This window comes from Lagenorhynchus albirostris, chromosome 2 (assembly GCF_949774975.1).
Source record: "Lagenorhynchus albirostris chromosome 2, mLagAlb1.1, whole genome shotgun sequence".
Lineage (NCBI taxonomy): Eukaryota > Metazoa > Chordata > Mammalia > Artiodactyla > Delphinidae > Lagenorhynchus > Lagenorhynchus albirostris.
The window spans coordinates 40,512,514-40,532,180 of record NC_083096.1 but is presented as its reverse complement, the minus strand read 5'-3'; the positions used below and the strand labels follow the sequence as shown (position 1 = coordinate 40,532,180).

The window sequence follows — 19,667 nt, the reverse complement described above, 5'->3', positions numbered from 1 at the left end:
ATGGGGCAGGGGTATTTTTAGGCTCGCTGGTTTCTAAGTGCATACATATATAGAAAGGTCTATACACATGGCTATATATAGGTATTAAATCAGGAAGTAAGTTGAGTGGTGGGTTAGCTTTTCTGGGGGTGGCCGAGTGAGGCTGCTGCAACACGGACAGTTTTGAGCCAGAGCAGCTGATTCCAAGGGAACTGGCCCTGCTGAGTCATCTGGAAGCTGCATACCTCACATTGAGTGTTCAGAAAGAGTCTGAGGAGTGAGAGCCTTCTTTTTCTTCCCTTCAGTCAACCAGAAGTACCAGTGAAACTCCAAGGCCCACCCAGCATCTTATGGTCAAAATCTCCCCAGTGCTGGCTTGCCGTCTTTGGGGGCAAATGGGGATTCTGAAGGGGGAGTTTGAGCAGTAACCTGGAGCCTCTGTGTCCCCAGTTGACCAGAGACACCTCCTGGGCTCTGGTCCCTTTGTCCACCAGGAACTTTCCAAGACTTCAGACCAGGCCTAAAAGATGAGACCTGGATTAGCATAACGCACTTCCTAATGGTCAGACGTTCTGTTTATCATGTATGGATCTCATTTTATATAACAACTTACTAGGAAGGTACTTTTAAAATTGTCTCCATTTTATCGTTGGAGAAACTGAGGCACAGTGTGGTAAGTGAGGTACCCAGGTCTCTCAGCTTAAGTGGCAGACCCAAGCGGTCTAGCTCTACAGCCCATGCCCTTAGCCATCAGGCTGTGCTGCACTGGCAAGAGGGCAGGAAACCTGGGTATGTGTAGAGCATTTCTGGGGCTCTGAGATTCATGGCTGCATCCAGGTTTTGATGCTGCCGATCTTTGACTGGACTTTGAGCTAAGCAGTGAACATGTAGCAAGCACATTGGTTGCTTGTGGAAAGTGAATGGGGGCAGGCCTGTTCCTCCCACCTGGGGCAATCCAAGGGAAGTATCCTGATTCATGCTGTAGAAATAGGAGCTAGTGTCCTTTTGCAAGGCAGGAAAAGGACCAAGCACTAAAGCTGGGGCAGATCCCTGCCCTCATATAGCTTATGTTGTAGTTGTGGGACACGGACAATGACCACAAACAAATAAATGAGATAGTTAAGATGGTTATAAAAGCCCTAGGGGCTTCCTTGGTGACGCAGTGGTTAAGAATCCACCTGCCAAGGCAGGGGACACAGGTTCGAGCCCTGGTCTGGAAAGATCCCACACGCTGCGGAGCACCTAAGCCCGTGCGCCACAACAACTGAGCCTGCGCTCTAGAACCTGCGAGCCACAACTACTGAGCCCACGTGCTGCAACTACTGAAGCCCGCACGCCTGCAGCCCATGCTCCGCAACAAGAGAAGCCACCACGATGAGAAGCCCGCACGCCGCAATTAAGAGTAGCCCCAGCTCGATGCAACTAGAGAAAGCCTGTGCACAGCAACGAAGGTCCAGCGCAGACAAAAATAAATAAATAAATAAAATTGTAATAATAATTAAAAAAAGCCCTAAACAAAATAAAACAAGGTAATGGAATGGTTATGGGTTCAGCTGTGTTCCCCCAAAAGTTATGTGTTGAAGTCCTAAGCCCCAGAATATGACTTTATTTCGAGATAGGGTCTTTACTTAGGTAATTGATTTAAACTGAGATCATTAGGGTGGGCTCTAATCCAGCATGACTGGTATCCTTATAAAAAGGGAAAATGTAGAGACAGGTACCCAGGGAGAACACCATGTGAAGTTGAAGAGAGATCAGAGTGATGCATCCACAAGCCAAGAACACCAAAGGTTGCCACATGCCACTAGAAACTAGGAAAGAGGCATGGAACGAGTTCTCCCCACAGCCCTCAGAAGGAACCAGCCCTGCTGGCCCCGTGATCTTGGAAACTTCTAGCCTCCAGAACTGTGAGACAATAAACCTCTGTTGTTTAAGCTACCAGTCTGTGGTGCTTTGTTATGGAAGCCCTGACAAACTAACACACAGACAAAGAGTGTCTGGGGGAGAAGAGGATTAATTTAGCTAACAGATTGGGTTAGGTCTATCCGAGGAGGTGACAACTGGGCTGAAGCCTCAGTATTGACAAGGAGATGCTCATGTGAAGATACACACCTCAGACATGGAAACTAACTTGGCATATCTGTGGGAGAGACGGAAGGCCCATGTGGCTGGAGCAGGGTGAGTGAGGGCAGAGAGGTTCAAGGAGAGGGAAGATAGGATAGAACCTTCGTGGAACGTGCTGGGAATTGGCATTTTACACTAATTGCAATGGAAAACCACTGGAGGGAGTGACGTGAGACCCGACTTTCCCCTTTGAAAGATCCCTCTGGCTGCTCGGTGGAAAACAAATTTGAGGATCGGGTTAGGGGAGACCAGTTAGGAGTGTGAGGTTCACGTTCAGATGAGAAATGAGTACCCTTGGCTTAGGGCACTGGCAGAGGATGGGGGAGAAGTGGTCTGGTTGGTGATAAACTCTGGAGAACCCCAATAGGACTTGCTAGTCCTGGGATGAGAGAAAAAGAAAGGTACCTACGATGACCCCTAGGACTTTGGGCTAAGCAGCTGAAAGAGCAGTGGTGCTTCTTACGGTGGGAGTGGATAGAGTAGGGAGTTTCTTGAAGAGAAACAGCCAGTCAGCTCCCACCCAAGTAAGATTTATAAGATGAGGCCAAAACAAAGATTAACGCGGCATAGTCCCTGTCCTAGAACTCGGAGCCTGAAGGAGGCAGACACATAAATAATACCAACACACCGTGTGAAGTAGCTGGCAACACACAGCTACAGGAGTGACTCTGGGGAAGTCGGACAAAAGAGGAAAAAGTTTCTGTTTTACTTTTTCAAAATAATTTCGGACTTACATAAATGTTGCAAAAACAGTACAAAGAATTCCCAAATACCCTTCACCTGGTTTCCCCAAATGTTAACATCCTACAAATTTACAGTACAGTCATCAAAACCAGGAAATTAGCATTAGCTACAGACCCCATTCACATTTCATCAAGTTCCCCATTCGTGTTCTTCATCTTATCCAGGAGCCAAACCAGGATCACCCATAGCACTTAGTTATCGTGTTTCTGTAGTCTCTCTGGCCTGGGATAGCACCTTCATCTACTCGTTCATGGCCTTCATACTCTTGAAGAGTACTAGCCAGTTATTATGTAGAATGTGCCTCAATTTGGGTTTGTCTGGTGTTTCCTCAGGTTGTGCATTTTGACAAGAACACCACAGAAGTGATGCTGTGCCCCTCTCAGTGCATCATATCAGGCGGCACATGAGGCTGATATGTTGTGGTACTCGTTATGTTGACTGTGATCACCCGAGTAAGGTGGGGTCTGCCAGGTTTTCCACTGTAAAGGTAGTCTTTTCCCCTTTGCTACTAATAGGCCTCTTGTAGGGAACTACTTTGAGATGATGTAAGCATCCTGTTTCTCATCTTATTTTTACCCACAAATGTTTGTTTCCGTTGATGAGTCTTGCTTAAAACAACCACGACCGTGGGTGTCTGCCAAATGGTGGTTTTCTATTTCCTTCACACCTTCTAATGTTCATCAACTGAAATTTTTCTGTAAGAAAGGCTGTCCCTTTTCCCTTACTTGTTTATTCAAACATTTATATCAGTATAGACACATTATTTCCTATTTTTCTCTTGTTCTATAAGCTATAATCTGTTGTGATCTTTTTTTTTTTATTTGCTCAAATTATGTCAAATTTGGCCATCGGGAGCTCCTTCAAGTTGGCTACTGTGTTCAACAGGAAAGTTTTGAGCAAAACTTATGACAAAGTTATGATAATGAGGCATAGGGACTTGTAAGGAGAAGGGAGAGGAGAGGCTTCCAGGCCTGGAGGGCAACCATGGGCTCTATACCCAGTGCTCTCTGAGGATGCTTGCCAGCCTCTGGGCTGACTACTCCTGACCATGAGGGTCAGGAAGATGCAGCCACGTGCCTTGCTCAGGTAGAGAGACCTCCACTGAAGGTGCCCCACCTCTATCACGACCTTCCCAGGGACCAACCAGCAGGCTGCAGCTGCTATGGCACTTGGGCTGTTAATGCATCTGCCTGGCTTTGCCCAAGAGGGGCCCTCCGCCATGTGCACGGACACCTCCACCTCCAGCCACCTGCTGCCTGCTGCTGCCCCGCCAGACCTGCCATCACCCAGGGGCGTGGGGTCCCCACTGCTCAGCCCCTAGCTGACTGAAGCGTGTTCCTTTGACCTCCTTGCCTGAAGGGGTTGTATCCGGGGAGGTGGCGAGGCTCTCAGAGCTGTGGAGTGACAAAACCACTTGGCCTGGAGACCGTCTAGGTGAAACTGGCTATCGTTTTGACTGGCTAGCTGTCGTTTTCTCAATCTAGGGCCTCTGTGAAGTCTTGAGGGGATGCCCAAAAGGAAAAGTAAGTTGGAGCGGGCGAAGGGGAGGGGGAGTGGCAGTTGGATGACCATCATTCTGGTCCAGGCCCCTCCCCTGGTGACAGGGATGGAGCTGAACCCCAAAGGGAAAATGGCTTATCTAAGGTCACAGGGACACTTGGTGGCTAGGCAGGACCAGGACTCAGTGCCCAGAATCCTTGTGTCCTCCTCACCATTTACACATTCCCAATCTGCTCTGCTTCTTGTTTATCAATGGCTGATGAGGCCGTAGTCTGTGTTTCCTTGTCCATTTCCCTTGTTCCCACGGCAGGCGGAGAGACGGAGGCCAGTCTTCCAGCCCCTTCTGAGGCAGGGCCTCTAGGCACATGAGCAGCACTGACCCTTCATCCCCAGGGAAGGGGAGCTGTCCTGGGTCATTTAGCAAAGCAAGGCTGAACTCACCTTGGAATCTCTCCTGGCTGGAGGCCCATGACCTCACCCAGACCCATCACTGAAGGGCTAGAATCTGGCCACCTTTTCTTCCTTCTCTCCCTTCTCTTCCTTCAGTTCAGAATGGGAAGCCTCCTTTTTTTCCTCTTTTAAATTTCATATTAATCTTTAAGATAGGGTAAGCATTCACGTGACTCAAAATTCAAACTTTACAAAAGTTACACTGTAAGAAGCCTCCTTTCCAATTCTGTCCTTTGGACTTCCCCTCCCAGGGGCAGTCACTGTGGTTCATAGGATTGCTGTGAATTAATCCACAGAAAGCACTTAGAACCGTGGCGGGCACATGTTACACACACAGTGCGTGCTGCATCATTGTTTTTATTTTTAAACTCAATCATAGCTTTATCTCCCACACCCAGCACCCAAGTTTCACCTCCTCAGGCTCCCAACACTGTAGCCCTACTAGTTGTGACCATTTTGAACTCGGCCCATGCCTGGTGACCTTTCTGCATCCTGTCCCTGCTACTCCTCCAGGCTGGGCAAGCCCTCCCCACCCTGCCCCCTGCTGAAATGCTACCTATTCTCCAAAGCCCAGCTCAGATGCACCTTCCTTTCAAGGCCTCAGTCTCCTCCTCCTTTGTATTTCCCCATCCTTCTCGACTTCTGTGGTTGACTTTCCACAACCTCCTGCATTCATGTGAGAATCATATATGCTTTTGCCATCCCCCAACTCAGCTGTCAACTCCCTGAGGGCAAGGCCGGGATCTTTTTCATCTCTGAGTTCCCTGCAGCACTTAGCACGGAAACTTCCACATGGGAAGTGAATAAATGCCTTTAAATTTAACTGCAAATTTGAACTCATTGGGGATGCAGAATGTGGGCATGTGAAGAAATACGTACGCTGCCCAAGGTAGGACTCATTACTTCTCCATGGTCTAGAAGCCATACTTTTATTTTTTTTATAAATTTATTTATTTTTATTTTTGGCTGCGTTGGGTCTTTGTTGCTGCGCGCGGGCTTTCTCTAGTTGCGGTGAGCAGGGGCTACTTTTCATAGTGATATGCGAGCTTCTCATTGCGGTGGCTTCTCTTGTTGCGGATCACAGGCTCTAGGCGCGCAGGCTTCAGTAGTTGTGGCTCGCGGGCTCAGTAGTTGTGGCTCACGCACTCTAGAGTGCAGGCTCAGTAGTCGTGGCGCACGGGCTTAGTTGCTACGCAGCATGTGGGATCTTCCCGGACCAGGGCTCGGACCCATGTCCCCTGCATTAGCAGGCGGATTCTTAAGCACTCCGCCACCAGGGAAGTCCCTAGAAGCCATACTCTTATAATCAGAACGCACCAAGTTTTTCCCAAACCTCACAGGTGGGTTGGAGACCTGCTTTCTTCTGCTCACTCATTCCCTGTCATTCTGCATTTGATTTAACAAATCCTACAGTCCTGCAAACAATGTTTGCTTTGCTATAGCATCCAACTGTCTTTCATTCCTCCCAAAAGATAAGGAGCAGGTGACAGAGAACCAACTTTAGTGCAGGACCTCATTAGCTTTGGGGCACAGACACACTACATGAATCAGAAACTTTCTACTCCTCACATAATGTGGCTCCAACAAATCTAGTTAGGCTACTTTGCTTATAACCAAAATCTTCCTGAATACACTTGTGACCGTATGTGTGACTGGAGCTCAGAGAAGAGGGCAAGGTCACCAGTCTACATATCCATAGGGACTGTGTTGGGTTACATGTAATAGAAATCCTAAATAACTAGTTTCTTCTTCCCTCATGTAACATAAATCCTGACGTCTGGTGGCCCACACCCTCCATGGCAAAGACTTCCTCTACTCTTCTGCTCTGCCATGCTTAGGATGTGACTCCCGTCTTCCAGGTTGCCATATGGTCATAACATGCCACTGTGGCTCCAGACATCACATTCGCATTCCAGACAAGAAAAAGGAGAACGATGGTAAGGGGCAGAAGGGCACAGTTGAGTCAGCCTCCTTTAAAGAGGTTTCTCAGAGCCTCTCCCAGCAACTTCTATTTACATCTCACTGGCCATACCTGTGACCCATGCACACCCTAACTGCAAAGGAGCCTGGGAAATGTAATTCTTAGCTGGGCACATTACTCCCCCAAATAAACTTGGGGTTTCGTTAGTAAGGAAAAAAGGGGGAGTAGGGATGGGGTTGGTAGTTAACTGCCTCTGCCACAATTGGGACAACTAAGGAAGACTTCATGGAAGAAATGGGCCACAGTAGGATGAGATAAGAACTTACCACATGCCAGGCACTTTATTAAAACAGGTTGGGGAGGGGAAGCTTCTGGTATCTTCACATGCCAGGGAGCGGTTCCAGTTTCCGTTTTAGAGATAAGGAAAATGAAAGCTAAAGCTATTCAATAATTCACTCAGGGTCATGTAAATGGCCGTCTAGATTCAAATTCCAGAATCTGCCAGGCTCCCTTGTCCCTGCCGGCCTCACCTGTCATCTGCCAGACTCAGTACATATGTAAGAGGAAGGAAAGAAGAGGGTTCAGAGATGGGGAGGCTCTCGGTGTGTTTCCAGGACAGAACTCTGACAGGGTCAGAAGGAAAAGAGAATGGAGAGGCCCAGATTGTTCCAAGTGGGGGTTTTCAAATGTAGGGATATCTTACTTACTTATGGGCTAATTGCCAGAAGAACTTAATCTGTTTTACACTTAGCATTAGCATGAAATAAAAGTCAAAAATCAAGTGGAAAACTGAGGAGACGTGTGGGGAATGAGAGCACCTTTTGTTGGGGACCCCAGAGACAGGGAAAGGGAGAGGGTGGGAGGCCCATGCCAGGCTGGAGGGCGAGTGGGGCAGGGGGTCTCTGCTCGCGCCAAGTCCCTCCTGCTTTGGGCAGCAGGCAGCACTCTGCCACCTGACAAGAGCTGGTGAGGCCTGACCGGCGAAGAGCGTGCCGGGCTGCTCTGGGTCCCGGGAACATTCCCGCCTCAGGCTGGCGGACTGCGCGCAGAGCGAAGGGGTCAGATGCATCTCTGCCCCTTAGGAGCTGGGTGACCCGAAGCAAGTTACTTCTCTGACTCTCACCCTCTGCATCTGAGAACTGAAATAATCCTACCTTGCAGGACTTTAGGGAGAAAAAAACAAGGTGTACATAGCCTGGCAAGTGCTTAGAAAACAGAACCTGCTAATTTCATTCACATAATTATTATCATTGCTTTTGTCATTGTTGCTGTCTAGTAGATGATGGCACCATCGACTAAAGCCTGGAATATAGAAAGAGGAACGGCCTGGTGGAGGTAGCAGGGGAGGCTGAAGATAATCGGGTACAGTATTGCCCTTTCAAAGAGAAGATGGATCCTGGCCCTGGCCTCGATTAGTTAATGCATCGAAGGGTTAAAAACAGGAAACAGAAAAAAACCGTATTCCAACCCTGTATAAACTTATCAGTAAACAGCCTGGTAAGCCCCTGTGATGTGCTCAGCATGGTTCTAAGCTCTCTGACAAATATATAAAAAGTAGAGTAAAAACTCAGTTAATCCAACCATTGGGAAATTGTGGCAGGTGAATTTTCTGGACGCCTGAAAATTTACCAGCCCCACGCACTTCAGGCACTTTTTTCTTAATGTTAAAAATTGTGGACGGAAATATTTTTTAAGCGCGCTGTTCTCATCCCTGGCTTCCTAGTGACTATCGAATACATCGTCATTGAGAACGACATGTGCTCTGCTGTCTTGTGATGGCCCTGGAGGCTGTGGGTTGAGGCTGGCTGTCTGCTCCTACCCTTATGGTCCCTGCACGCTATTTTGTTTTTACATTTGCTTTTATAGTTTTTCTAGGTGTTCTCTCACTGTCAGGCTTTTGTGTGTTAATTTTCCCTTCTCTTTTTGAGCCTCCCTTCTAGTGCTTTCACTTTATTGCTTCTGATGTGCTCTAGGTTTGGAGACCAGACATAAATGCTTCGTCTTTTATAGCCCATCTCAGCCCAAAAAGGAATTAAGGGAACTATTACAGTTTATCAAGTACCTACTCTGTGCTGAGCATTTTACCAGCTGTTTTGCAGCCATTATTTCATTTTTTACCACAGCCCTGTGAGTTGGAAATTTTTATCTCCATTTTTTAGAAGTGTAGACTGGGGCTCAGAGAGTTTAAGCACTTTGCCCAAGGTCACACAGCTGCTGGTGAGTGGCCTAGCTAGAATTCAGATGCAGTGTGTCTGGTACAGGGACCATCCATGCTTTTCCCGGTGTGCTACACTGCTTTGAGTCTGTGGTAAATCACATGCTGTTCGCTGTTGCTTGTTACTGTGTTGGGTTGTGATAGCGTTATCTTCCTAAATATTATAGAACGTAAGCCCCTTGAGGGCAGTGACCTGGCTGCCCACTTGCATACTGCCCACACCATTGCCTAGTGCCAGGATCCAGGTGGTCAACAGCTGCTTTACAAAGAGTGGGAGCCTGGAAGAATTGGGGCAAGAGAATGGAGTGGGCCATTGCCCCTTGGCACCCAGCACCTCATACCTCCCTGCTACCTAAAACCTTCAGCTTGCCCCAGATATTCGCTCAGCATTTGCTGAGCCCAAATCTCCCTTAGCTTGAACCAGCAGCTGCGGAAGCAGCCCACGTGGTCCACTCTGGGCTGGGAAGGAGGAGTGGCTACCCAGGCTACTGGCCTCCCCCTGGGGACCGACCAACATGGAAGCCAAGCCCCGGTGAGACACTGCAGGGAGGTAGCAGCCCAGTGGGGAAGGCTGGTGTTGGGTCCAGGATTTTCACTAAGAAATTCTAGAGCAGGTACCTCTGAGTAAACTCCTACAGAACTTCTTCCCTGAAAGGAGAGTGACTGGAATTCCAGTGGATCCAACTTTCCAGCCCAAGCAAACAGCAGACCAGTATCCCAGCAGGGCCTGATTTTGCTAGGTAATGCTGGCTCTGAGTCTTCGCTTCTGTGACTCAAACTTTGAGGCGAGAAACTGCCCCATCACATGACTTACGGATTTCGCCCTGACAGGACAGTTTCTGTTTGTGTTTTGGTTCTCTGTCAGACGCTCTGAGCTCAGAGGGGAACCCCACCCTCCGTGTGACCCGGGCACACTGGCCGTGTCACGTGACCACAGTTGCCTGCGAGCCAAGCATTTCTCTGGGTGACATCATGCCCTTGCTGATTGCCCAGGTGTTTCAGGGCCTCCCGGGGCTGACACGGAATTTGCATCACTTCTGATACTTGGCTCTTGATTTGTTTGTCTTTGGTTAATAGCAAATCTGGATTGGGGTCGAGGGAAGTTGTTGAGACAACCAGACAGCAAACACGTCCCAGAGAAGCTTGGCGGGACTTGGACCTGCGGCTCCTGCCCCTCCTCAACCCCAGGAGCCATCACAGGTCTTCTGGGCTCAGGCCTGAGGTAGAGAGGTTGCTGGTTCAGACTCTCTAGCACCATCCCGGGACTTACTTCAGATTCGGGACCTCTCTGGACCAGCCTCGAAGGCTCAGAACCAGGCGTTGCTGAGACTTATGCTTTTACGTGGCTCTCTCCTCACTTGCCCCCTCTTCAGGGGGGCCAGCGCCAGAGGACCCTGGATTTCTCTCCTTCCCTCTGCTCTGGCCATTTGCCTGGAGTCAGAGCTCAGCCTTCCCACCTTCCACTAACCTTGGGTCCATGGGCAATCACTTCCCAGACCCATGGAGGGCCAGGACTGAGGGACTCTGCAGAGACCCCCCCACCCCCATTACTTTATGGGGAAGGAAACCCAGGCTGGAGGGTTTCTTAATCCATTTTTCTCACCCACCAATTTCCAGCAACCTTCGCCTCTCTGGCCTCAGTTTGCCCATCTGCCGAGGAGTGGGAAACAAACCCCATTCTCCCAACCGCAGGATGAAGACTGGGACCAGCTGAGTTTGTGAAAGGGCCTATTACCCCATTGCTCCAGAGGTTCTCAAGCTTGAACATGCATCTGAATGCCCTGGAGGGCTTGAAAACAGAGGGAGGCTCCTCCTTCCCACCCCAGGGTTTCAGTAGGTCTGTGGTGAAGTCAGAGAATTTGAACAGTTTCAGATGATGCCGATGTGGCTGGTTCAGGGACCGCACTTTGAGAAGCACTGCTCTAAATCTCCGGCACTCACCCCAAAGAGAGGCAGTGTGTGCTGGAGCCTCTCACGCTGGCTCCAGGAAGTTGGTAGCTTGAAGTCAGCCACAGTGGGAGTATTCACACCTCGGGAATCAGTAAATGCTGCAAACCAGTTTTGTTTGTTTTTTTTTGCCAGGGAGCTAGCTGGTAAACATTCACCGGCACACCACTGGCTAAGAGGGCAGCCTTTCTCTCCCTCTGTGCCCCAAGACTGGGGTGCCGTGCCTCAGAAACAGGACAGGAAAGCTCGGCCAGAACTCTCTGCGCCTCCATTTCATTGTCTGTAAATTGGAAACACTAATAGCATCTACCTCCCTGGCCCACAAGAATTAAGTAAGAAGATACCCGTGAATCACTTAGCAAAGTACTCAGCATAGAGTAAGTGCTCAAAAATATTCGCTCTTGTCCTTAAAATCCTTCGGATTATAGGGAATCTGTATTTTGTTCCTACAAGATTACAAAGTTCTATATAACTGTACTCCTGGGAGGGGTGGAGACCATGCCATTCTGAGCTTCACAGCTTTGGGGTGCCTGCTGGTACCTAGTCCTCCTTCTCTGGGGCCCCCCCCATTGCACAGTGTGAGCCCCACCCAGCCCCCGTTTGTAATGTGTGACACCCCTGGCCGTAGCTGCTTACAATAGATACTCGGGGTTCTCAGAGTCTCTTTCCTGGGCACTTGGACCTGGAGCCCAGAGCCAGCCTGTAACTCACCACCTCAAGGTCCGTGGGGCAAGCAGGCTCTGCCAGCAGCCAGAGGGACCAAGGAAGGGCTGCACAGAGAAGGGGTGGAGCAGGTGGGCAGAGGCAGGCACGGGAGTGAGGTGGAGAAAGAGGCCTGAGGACACCCCCGCCTCTGAATCTGGGCTCGTCTAGAAGTTCTGCTGCCCTGCCCTGGGCCTGCATCCTCTCAGCCAATGTCCACTGTGGCTTAAGTCGTATCACGTTGGCTTCCGTTAATTGCAACCTGAGAGTCCCAGCTTCTCCACTGACTCTGCTCTTTGCTCACCCCCACCTGCCCCAGCACAGGCTTGGGGCCCGTGCCTGCTCGGCCCTGCCTGCTGTGGACCTTGGGCAGGACTCAAGGCCTCGCTTCTTCCATCTGCTCGTTGAATATGGACTTGGGCGGAAGCGAGCCTCCTTCTGAATTTTCCCCGTTATATGGAGAGAAATGAATATTCCTGACATTACCTACTCAGTGTCACCCCTGCTTAAGACCCTGCAGCAGTCCCACCCCACCCCCGCTGCTCTTGGATTGACTCCAGGCTCCCTTCCTGCATTCTAGACACTGTCTGAGCCTCTCCTGGCCCCTCTCAGACCTCCACTCTCACCTCTTGACTCTGAGGGATATGGACCTGCTGGCAGTTCCCCAAGACCGCATGTTCTCTTTTGGCTTCTCTCTGTGCAGAACAGAATTTCCCCAAGCCTACAGCCAACTACCAAGCATTCTTCAGGCTCCCCCTTCGGTGTCACTTCCCCGGGCCATCTTCCCTAGCACGGCCCTGGCTGTGCCCCTGTGCCTCGCACCCTGTGCAGTCTCCCATTGGCGCGGCCTGTGCCACACCACAAGATCCCGAGTGCAGGGGCCAAATGCAGGCCCCTCTTGTTTCCCCAGGTTCCACGTTGCAAGGGCTCAGTAGATGGTTAAATAAATGTTGTGACCTGAGGAAAGGGGGGCTCCAGAAACTCAGGGGCCATCACCGTTGTCCGTGGTGACCTCCAGAAAGTCAAGTTTCCAGAGGGAAGAAAAGGAGAGGAAGGGGTGAAGGCAGCCCTAAAATGGGTCAGGTAGAGTGCCTGCTGGGCGATCGGATAGAGAGCTCTCCTGGAAGAGAAGGTGCAGATTGAAGAGAGAGTGACATTGGCAGGACGGAGGCAGTGTGAGGTGTAGCGGGTAAAAGCACAGAATCCGGAGGGAAGGTGAGGAGGAGAAAGAGGAGCACGAGCCCTGGACATTGGACTCCCCTTCCTAGACCTCAGGCTGTGCTTGTTCCCTAGAGGCTCGGGCCGCCGTTGCCCATGGACTTGCTGGTGGCTCAGCCGCACGATCGACACGTGTGTCTAACCTGAAGGAAGTCCCCTGTAACCTGACCTAAAGGAAGCTGCTTGGAAAGTTACCGCAGATACAGTTCTCCAGGGATTCCCTTGCCCTACTCAGCTCGCGAAAGCCCCTCTCCAAAGCCAGCCCTGCTCGGAGGCCCTGGACAGGGAGTGGTCACGGTGCCCAGTGCCGGGCGGTGCGTCAGAAGGCCCTTGGCTTCCCCCTCACCGGCTCCAGGCTGGCTCCTTTGCGAGGCCAGCCAGAGGGCTGGATGGCTCACCTCCCTTGGGCACAGGTCCCATCACAGCATTGCTCCAGCCATGGACGTCATTCCCCAGTTACCGCAAAATAGGGTTACAGTTTCTCCCATGGTGTGGAAATCCCAGGAGCCCTCTCAACCACCTGGGCCGAATGCAGAAGTTGGGCTTCTGGTCCATTAAATTCCCAGTCCAGGAAGCCTCCGGTATGAGGCTTCCTTGTAATCTGTGATCTATTTTCAGGGCTGCCCAAGAAAGACTTCATTAGTTTAGACATTAGAACTTTAATAGATGATTCTACTAAAGTTGGGTACACAAAGAAGAAGCTGAGAGAGTTTAGAGAAAGCCTACATTCACCTGCCTTCCCCAGCAACTTAAGAGCTAGTTTTATCCCTAAGAGCTTATAATCTAGATGGGAAAAGAAAATGAAGGTGCATTACATAAAATTGTGGAGAACAATTAAATATTAACCGGTGTGGTGCTCGCTGATTGCAACAGGACTATGATGTGGCTCAGAGAGCCAGTTCTGCGTCAGAGAATTCACGGAGAAGGGAGACTAGAGCTGGGCCTGCAGCGGGGGGATTCGGGTCAGTGGAGAAGAGAAGGCAGGTGTTCCGGGGAAGGGGACCTGCATGAGCAATTGCCTGTAGAGTATGCGGGACAGGAGGCCTGGATTAAGCAGAGGTTGTACATTAAATGCAGGAAGATAAGATTAGCGAGAGGGTGAGAGAGGGGATGCGTGTTGCAGGAGGTGGAGGCGGGGGCAGTTATGAAGTGTTTGCACGCCTGCTCAAGGAGCTGGGGCTGATGGAAATGATGGGAGGAAGGCGGGGTGAGGGAGGGGAAGCATTGGAGGGCTGAGGGGTGGGGAGGGAGCTGAGGAAATTTCCAGCAATTGCTGGCCACCAGCAGGCATGGGCGGCTGACTTGAGGGCTGAGGGAGCGCTCTTCCCTCCGGGCCCCGCACCCTGCCTGGGCGGCAGGGGCTCTACAGGCCCCTCTGATAAGGGTTGCCAGCAGATAGGTCACCCGCTGCCCCAGGTACCCAAGGTGGCCAGCCTTTCACAGGCCCTGGGGAGCCACTGCAGGATCCGGCACTTCAACAGGCATTTTGAGGGTAGCTGCTAGGCGCAGAGCACCACAGGGAAACAGAGAGAAGTGAGGCGGGCTTCCTGCCCTCCAGGGAGCCCAGTGGGCGGGAAGAGAACAGATGTGGCCGACAGCGCTGACGGAAGGCCAGGTGCAGGCTGAGTTCCCAGGCTGCGGGGGAAGCAGGGAGTTCAGTCCTGACTGGAGAAGGAGCCTCTGCGGAGGGCGTGGGGTTTGTACACCTCAGAGAGTGAATTAGAGGCATTCTCTGCCCGACAGGAAAGATGGATAGACAGGGAGGGAGAGCTTCCAGTGAGAGAACAAAGAGAGCTCAGGCAGAGGCTGCAGACCTTGCGACCTGCCCGCAGGAGGGTCCGGCGACCTTGTGAGGGAGGCTGGGGACAGAGGTGGAAGTGTGGCTGGAGGCAGATGCCGTGCCAGGTCGGGAGAAAGAAGGTCTGCGGGTCCAGGGATCCGCGCGGCATTCACGGGACGCCTGGTTTGAGCTGTAGATGTCAGGGCACAGGGAGGAATAGACAGGCCCAGCACCAGCAGTCCCCAGGCCAGTGGAGGAGGCTAGAAACAGGGACTTCTGCTCGGTGTGGAGAATGCTCGAATTCTGTGGGTGCACAGAGGACGGCGTGGTGAATTCTGCCCCAGACCTGGGGTGCTGTCGGGCTGGGAAGATACGTGGGCTGGGCTCGGGGCCCTGGGGAGAGGTGAGGGTTTCCTGGGTTGAGGGAGAGGGGGTTTCGGGCAGAGGAGTCAGCACGACGAAGGGGTTGAAGCTAGAAGAGAGCAAGGCACAGAGACCAGCAGGGTAGTGTAGCCAGAGCTGCAGGCTGTGTGTGTGTGTGTGTGTGTGTGTGAGAGACAGACAGACAGACAGACAGACAGAGAGACAACAGGCAGAAAGAAAGAGGAGGGAGGGAAATGGAGAGCGAGAGAGCTGGGAGGTGAAGCTGAAGCGGAAGATTGGGGGCCAGCCTGGAAGGCCCTCAGCTGCCCTTCCAGGGGAGCTGGGCATCACTCTTATGCGATGAGGAGCTGAAGCATCTCTGAGCGGGAGCAATGCGCTAGGAAGTGAATTCTGACCTCTGCATGGAGGAGGATGGAGGGGGCAGAGCCAGGAGGCAGGGACACGTTGGGGGCCGGGGCACTCCCACCTAAGAGGAGAAACACAGAAGATAAGAAGGTCTGTGGGAGCAGGATGTGAGTTCTGTCTCGGACATTTTGAGTCTGAATCGCGTGGGGCGATGTCCAAGAAGAGGTGGAAAATGCTGGAAATCAGGGCAGAGGTCAAGCCCCTGAGGAGCGCTGCCTCAAAGCCTGAACGGGACGAAGAGAACATCTAGGAGGTGGCCACAGTGGTCACGTGCCAGATGGCCCCGGTGGCAGACGCGGGGCAGGAAGGGAGGGCCCCCCGGGAGAGACGCGGGTGGAAGGAGGGTCACCTGTGCGGATATAGAGCACGTCATTAAACCTGTAATGATGTCAGTGATTTTGGAAAAGGAGACACACGGGGGGGCGGGTGAGTTTGGATATGAGCCTGTTTAGTCTTGGGGGGGGTGGGACATTGTTGTCAGGGTGCTCGAGCCACTTACCCTATGCAGAGGTGCCCGATGTGCATGGAAGGAGTGAGAGGGAGGACAGGGACCACAAAGTGGCCGGCGGGGAAGGCAGTGATGGCCGAGCCTCTAAGAGCATCCAGTCCCCTGGCCCCAGCTGTCACCCTGACCCTGTGTGTGAGTGAGTGAGCCTGGTGCCACACTCAGCGGGTCCTGCTGGGAGTGGAGGGCTCTGGTTCTCATCACCGAGCCCCATCCCCGCCCAGAAGCCCCTTTCCCATGCACCTCCCCCACTGTTTCCTGGTGATTCCTGATGTGGGCCGGGACCCAGCAGGACTGTCCAGGTGTGCGTCCTGCCACCAGTAGACCAGGAGCTCTCTGAGCATGGGGACCCATGTCTCCCTTCTTCCTCTTCCCTACAGAGTCCAGGACGGGGCCCACGCATGCCGGGGGCGGACACCCCACGTGGCACTCAGTCTCCCAGGCAGACGGGGGTGCCTCAGATCGAGTTTCTTCTCGGCAGGAATTTGGGCCAGATCCCACAGGCACGCAGACTTGTGAGTGCCCCAAACTCCTGGTTGGACAAGGTCACTCAATCCAGGCAGCAGCGTAGCTTTCTCCTGACTAATTTACCTCATCTGTTCCAAATGGATGAGACGCCCAGGATTTGGGGTGAAGGGGCAGAAGAGGGTTCTTTTTATCCAGACCTGCTCAGTCCACCTGTCCCAGAGTCTCCACGTTATTAAATGTTTTCTGGTTCCTATGGCAACCGAAGCACACAGCCAGGATTTTGTTATTGTTCCAGGGAAAAAAGGGAAGGGCCACAGCGTGAGGACTGACGTCCGTGCACCATCCATCGCCCAGGCAGCTGAGTCACCACCACGGTCTGGTGCGTCCATGGAGTCACCTCCCTGTGGTCTGAGGCTCCCACTGGCCTTCCCTCTTTGGCAAGAGGCTGGTCCCAGTCTGTGTCTGTCGGCGAGCGTGGGTAACTGGGCACCCTGGTGTGCTGAGTCCTGCCGTGTGCACTTCTGGTGGCTAGCGGGGTAGAGAGGACATTTCCTGAAGGAGGCACAGTCCTGCCTCCAGGGAGTGAGAGCTCGTGAGGCTGGGGATGCATTCCCTGTTCTTTCAGAGCACATGTGTATTCACAGACAGTTTCTAGGGCCACCTAGCAACTGACTTACCATACGACCTCAGCCAAGTCACCTGGCCGCTCTGAGCCTCAATCTCCTTATGTAAAAGATGGGGAAACGGGTACTTTCTCACCAGGCTGAGAGGGGAGAGAAATGAGACTGTGCCCATAGGAGCTCCGCACCAGCCTAGTTTCCACAAAGCACTCGATAAGCATGCACTTCCGTGGCCGCTGACCGGCTAGCTGCTGGCCGCACACCTCAGGACTGCCCGGAAGGTGAGGCAGAGGGAGCGCTTCTAGTCCTTGAAAACACATGCCAGCCCACCGTCGGGCAGCCATGGGCGGCCCCGATGGACGCAGCCACCTCCCTCCACCACCGCCAAGGATTGGAATAAGACGCTTCACTTGCCCAGACACAGAAGGGAACGGAACAAGAAAGTCAGTGGGTCAGCCGGAGGGGTTGGGTCGGCAAAGGTGTGGGAACAAATCTGGAGAGATGGTGCTTAGGCCACCCAGACCCGCTGCGGTCTTTGAGGAAGGCCCTCGCCCTAAGGCTGTGTTGGCCAGGCACCTTCTGATGACGGCCTGGCTTTCTGGATAGAATTTCCCACCAGAGAAAGGCTGTCAATGGGAGAACATGCCTCTCAGGCCCGCTGGATGGCTGCTTCCCACCGGGGCTGGCTGAGTCAGATTGGAGGTATTTATGCTCGTGTTGGGTGCAGGTCAGCCCTGAGCCCAGCCGTCTCGGAGCGTCTAACCAACACAGGTTTCTAGCTTACAAAGTGGAAACTGGGCTCCGGGAATGGGATGACCACAGAAAGGAAGTACCCCCCAGAAGGAGTCCAGCCTTCCCCTAAGGGAGCCCCATAAGACACCCACTGTACAGACTCATCTGACAGCTCCCCCTCCTTGGCATGTTCCACGCTGACCTCTGCCAGCTGCCATAGCCAGGCCAGCTGACAGCTGCCTCCCCCGGGCTGGCCCTACGCAATGCTTTTCAGACTGAGAATCGAGACCCGTAAGTGAGTCATGGAATTAATTGAGTGGGTGGGATGAGCATTCTTCATAATTAGCCAGAACAGGGTCACGTATATCAGAGTGCCTCGTGGGGGGTAAGCGTGAGCGTTATTTCATGAGCCTCGTGTGTGTGTGTGTGTGTGTGTGTGTGTGTGTGTGTGTGTGTGAACACGTACTATATGGATACCGCAATAGAAAGATAGCACATTCTGATTGGGCCGTTTGGGGGCATTTAATAAAGGAACTATTTACAAAGACGTGGGCAGGGTGTAGGGAAGTCACAAGAGAATTGTGAGGCTTAGTTACCACCCTCAGGCTTAAGGCTTGAAGGTGGAAGGTGTTTCCAGAACTTGGAAACAGAGAGAGCGATGAGGCGAAGGCTCAGACAGGACCTGTGATCATCAGCCCGATGGGGAATGAATGCTTACCCTCACTCCTCTCCCTCCCTCCCGGCTCCTGCTGGGCTGCCCACTAATTGAGCCCAGGCAAGCCTGAGGGCCAGCAGCCACGGACCCAGTCCCTGTGTGGAAAAGGCCAGTACATAACGTGTGCGTGGGATGCAATGTAAAATGGTACCGCACCTCTTACTGTGAGTCTCAGTTAATGAAGTTTTAAGCACCCTGGAACCATGTGCCTGACGCCGAAATTACTGCCAGCAAGAGGCAAAACGTTTCTGAATGGCCCCAGATCAGGGCTTTGGATGGCAGCTAAGACCAGTGAGGACAGGGCTGTCCTGTTCTCAGCAGGTGGGAGTGCACCCATCCTCCAGATGTGCCAGGATGGAGATGCCCGACGGGGGCTGAGCAGAGCCAGCGCCACAGGCTGGGGCTGAGGTCACAGAGGAAGAAGGGCAGGAGAGGGGAACGGGTGGGAGAGAGGAACAAAGGGGCCTGTGGTCAGGACACCCACGCCAGGCAGTTGCTTCAGCTCCCCAAGGACAAAGGGCAGGGTTCTATTTCTAGCTCCCGTGGGAGCAGGAGGCAACCACCTTCTTGCTTTTCACACACTTGAGGTCGGCTCACTAATCCTCGTGTGGTTGGTCTGGACTCACACAAAACCGTCTCTGAGCCTCGTCTCCACGGCCCACACCACTGCCGAGTCCGTCACGGCAGGGTCACATGCAGGCGACTTCACGCCTTCCTCGCCAAGTGTGACCGGGCTCCGAGGCCGAGTCTCCTGAACCCCAGAACATTCCCCCACGAGCCCACTCGACACCCACCTTCAAGTGCCCAGTTCCCAGAAGAGAGACTCTTCCGGAAAGGAAATGGTTTCCTCTAAGGACTAAAAAAAAATGACAACAGTGTTCACGACAGCTCGGAACTCTCATTTTACCCTTGCTGTTTCCTTGGACAATAGAAAGCAACTCTGCCTTCACAGACCTGGTTTCCTCCTGGCTTACTCATCAACACATAAGGCTGAGGTGTGTACGTGAGAGTTCATAAAGTGCAGAGCATTTTGCCCTTTGAACGTTCCTCCTCCTTCAGAATTTCTTCATTTCTTTCTGCCATGTTCCTGGTACTGGCAGGGATGGGCCAGAGTCTCGAGAACACGGTGAAGGTGTTTCCTGCCCAAGCCAGCAGGACCTTGGGCCAGACCCTGGTGTTAGATCCTGAAGACACCCCAAGGAAATGGCTCACCAATGTCATCATTTTTTTTTTTTTTTTTTTTTGCGGTATGCGCGCC

At 52.4% G+C, this 19,667-nt stretch overlaps 1 protein-coding gene across 15 annotated transcripts in view; it reads left to right on the top strand.

Moving 5' to 3' along the window:
• The window catches only part of LOC132509720 (uncharacterized), a 93,510-nt gene that overhangs the window by 67,541 nt on the left and 6,302 nt on the right, over positions 1-19,667 (top strand). For 7 of the 15 annotated variants that reach the window (XM_060131117.1, XM_060131127.1, XM_060131063.1 and 4 more), the window contains 2 exons: positions 16,255-16,389; positions 16,638-16,721. In XM_060131117.1, the coding sequence (XP_059987100.1) occupies positions 16,255-16,389; positions 16,638-16,721 (219 nt within the window). Of the gene's footprint in view, positions 1-7,994; positions 8,081-10,010; positions 10,992-16,254; positions 16,390-16,637; positions 16,722-19,667 lie in introns of those variants that run through there. The other 8 variants (XR_009537118.1, XR_009537119.1, XR_009537122.1 and 5 more) reach the window with 5 other exon arrangements.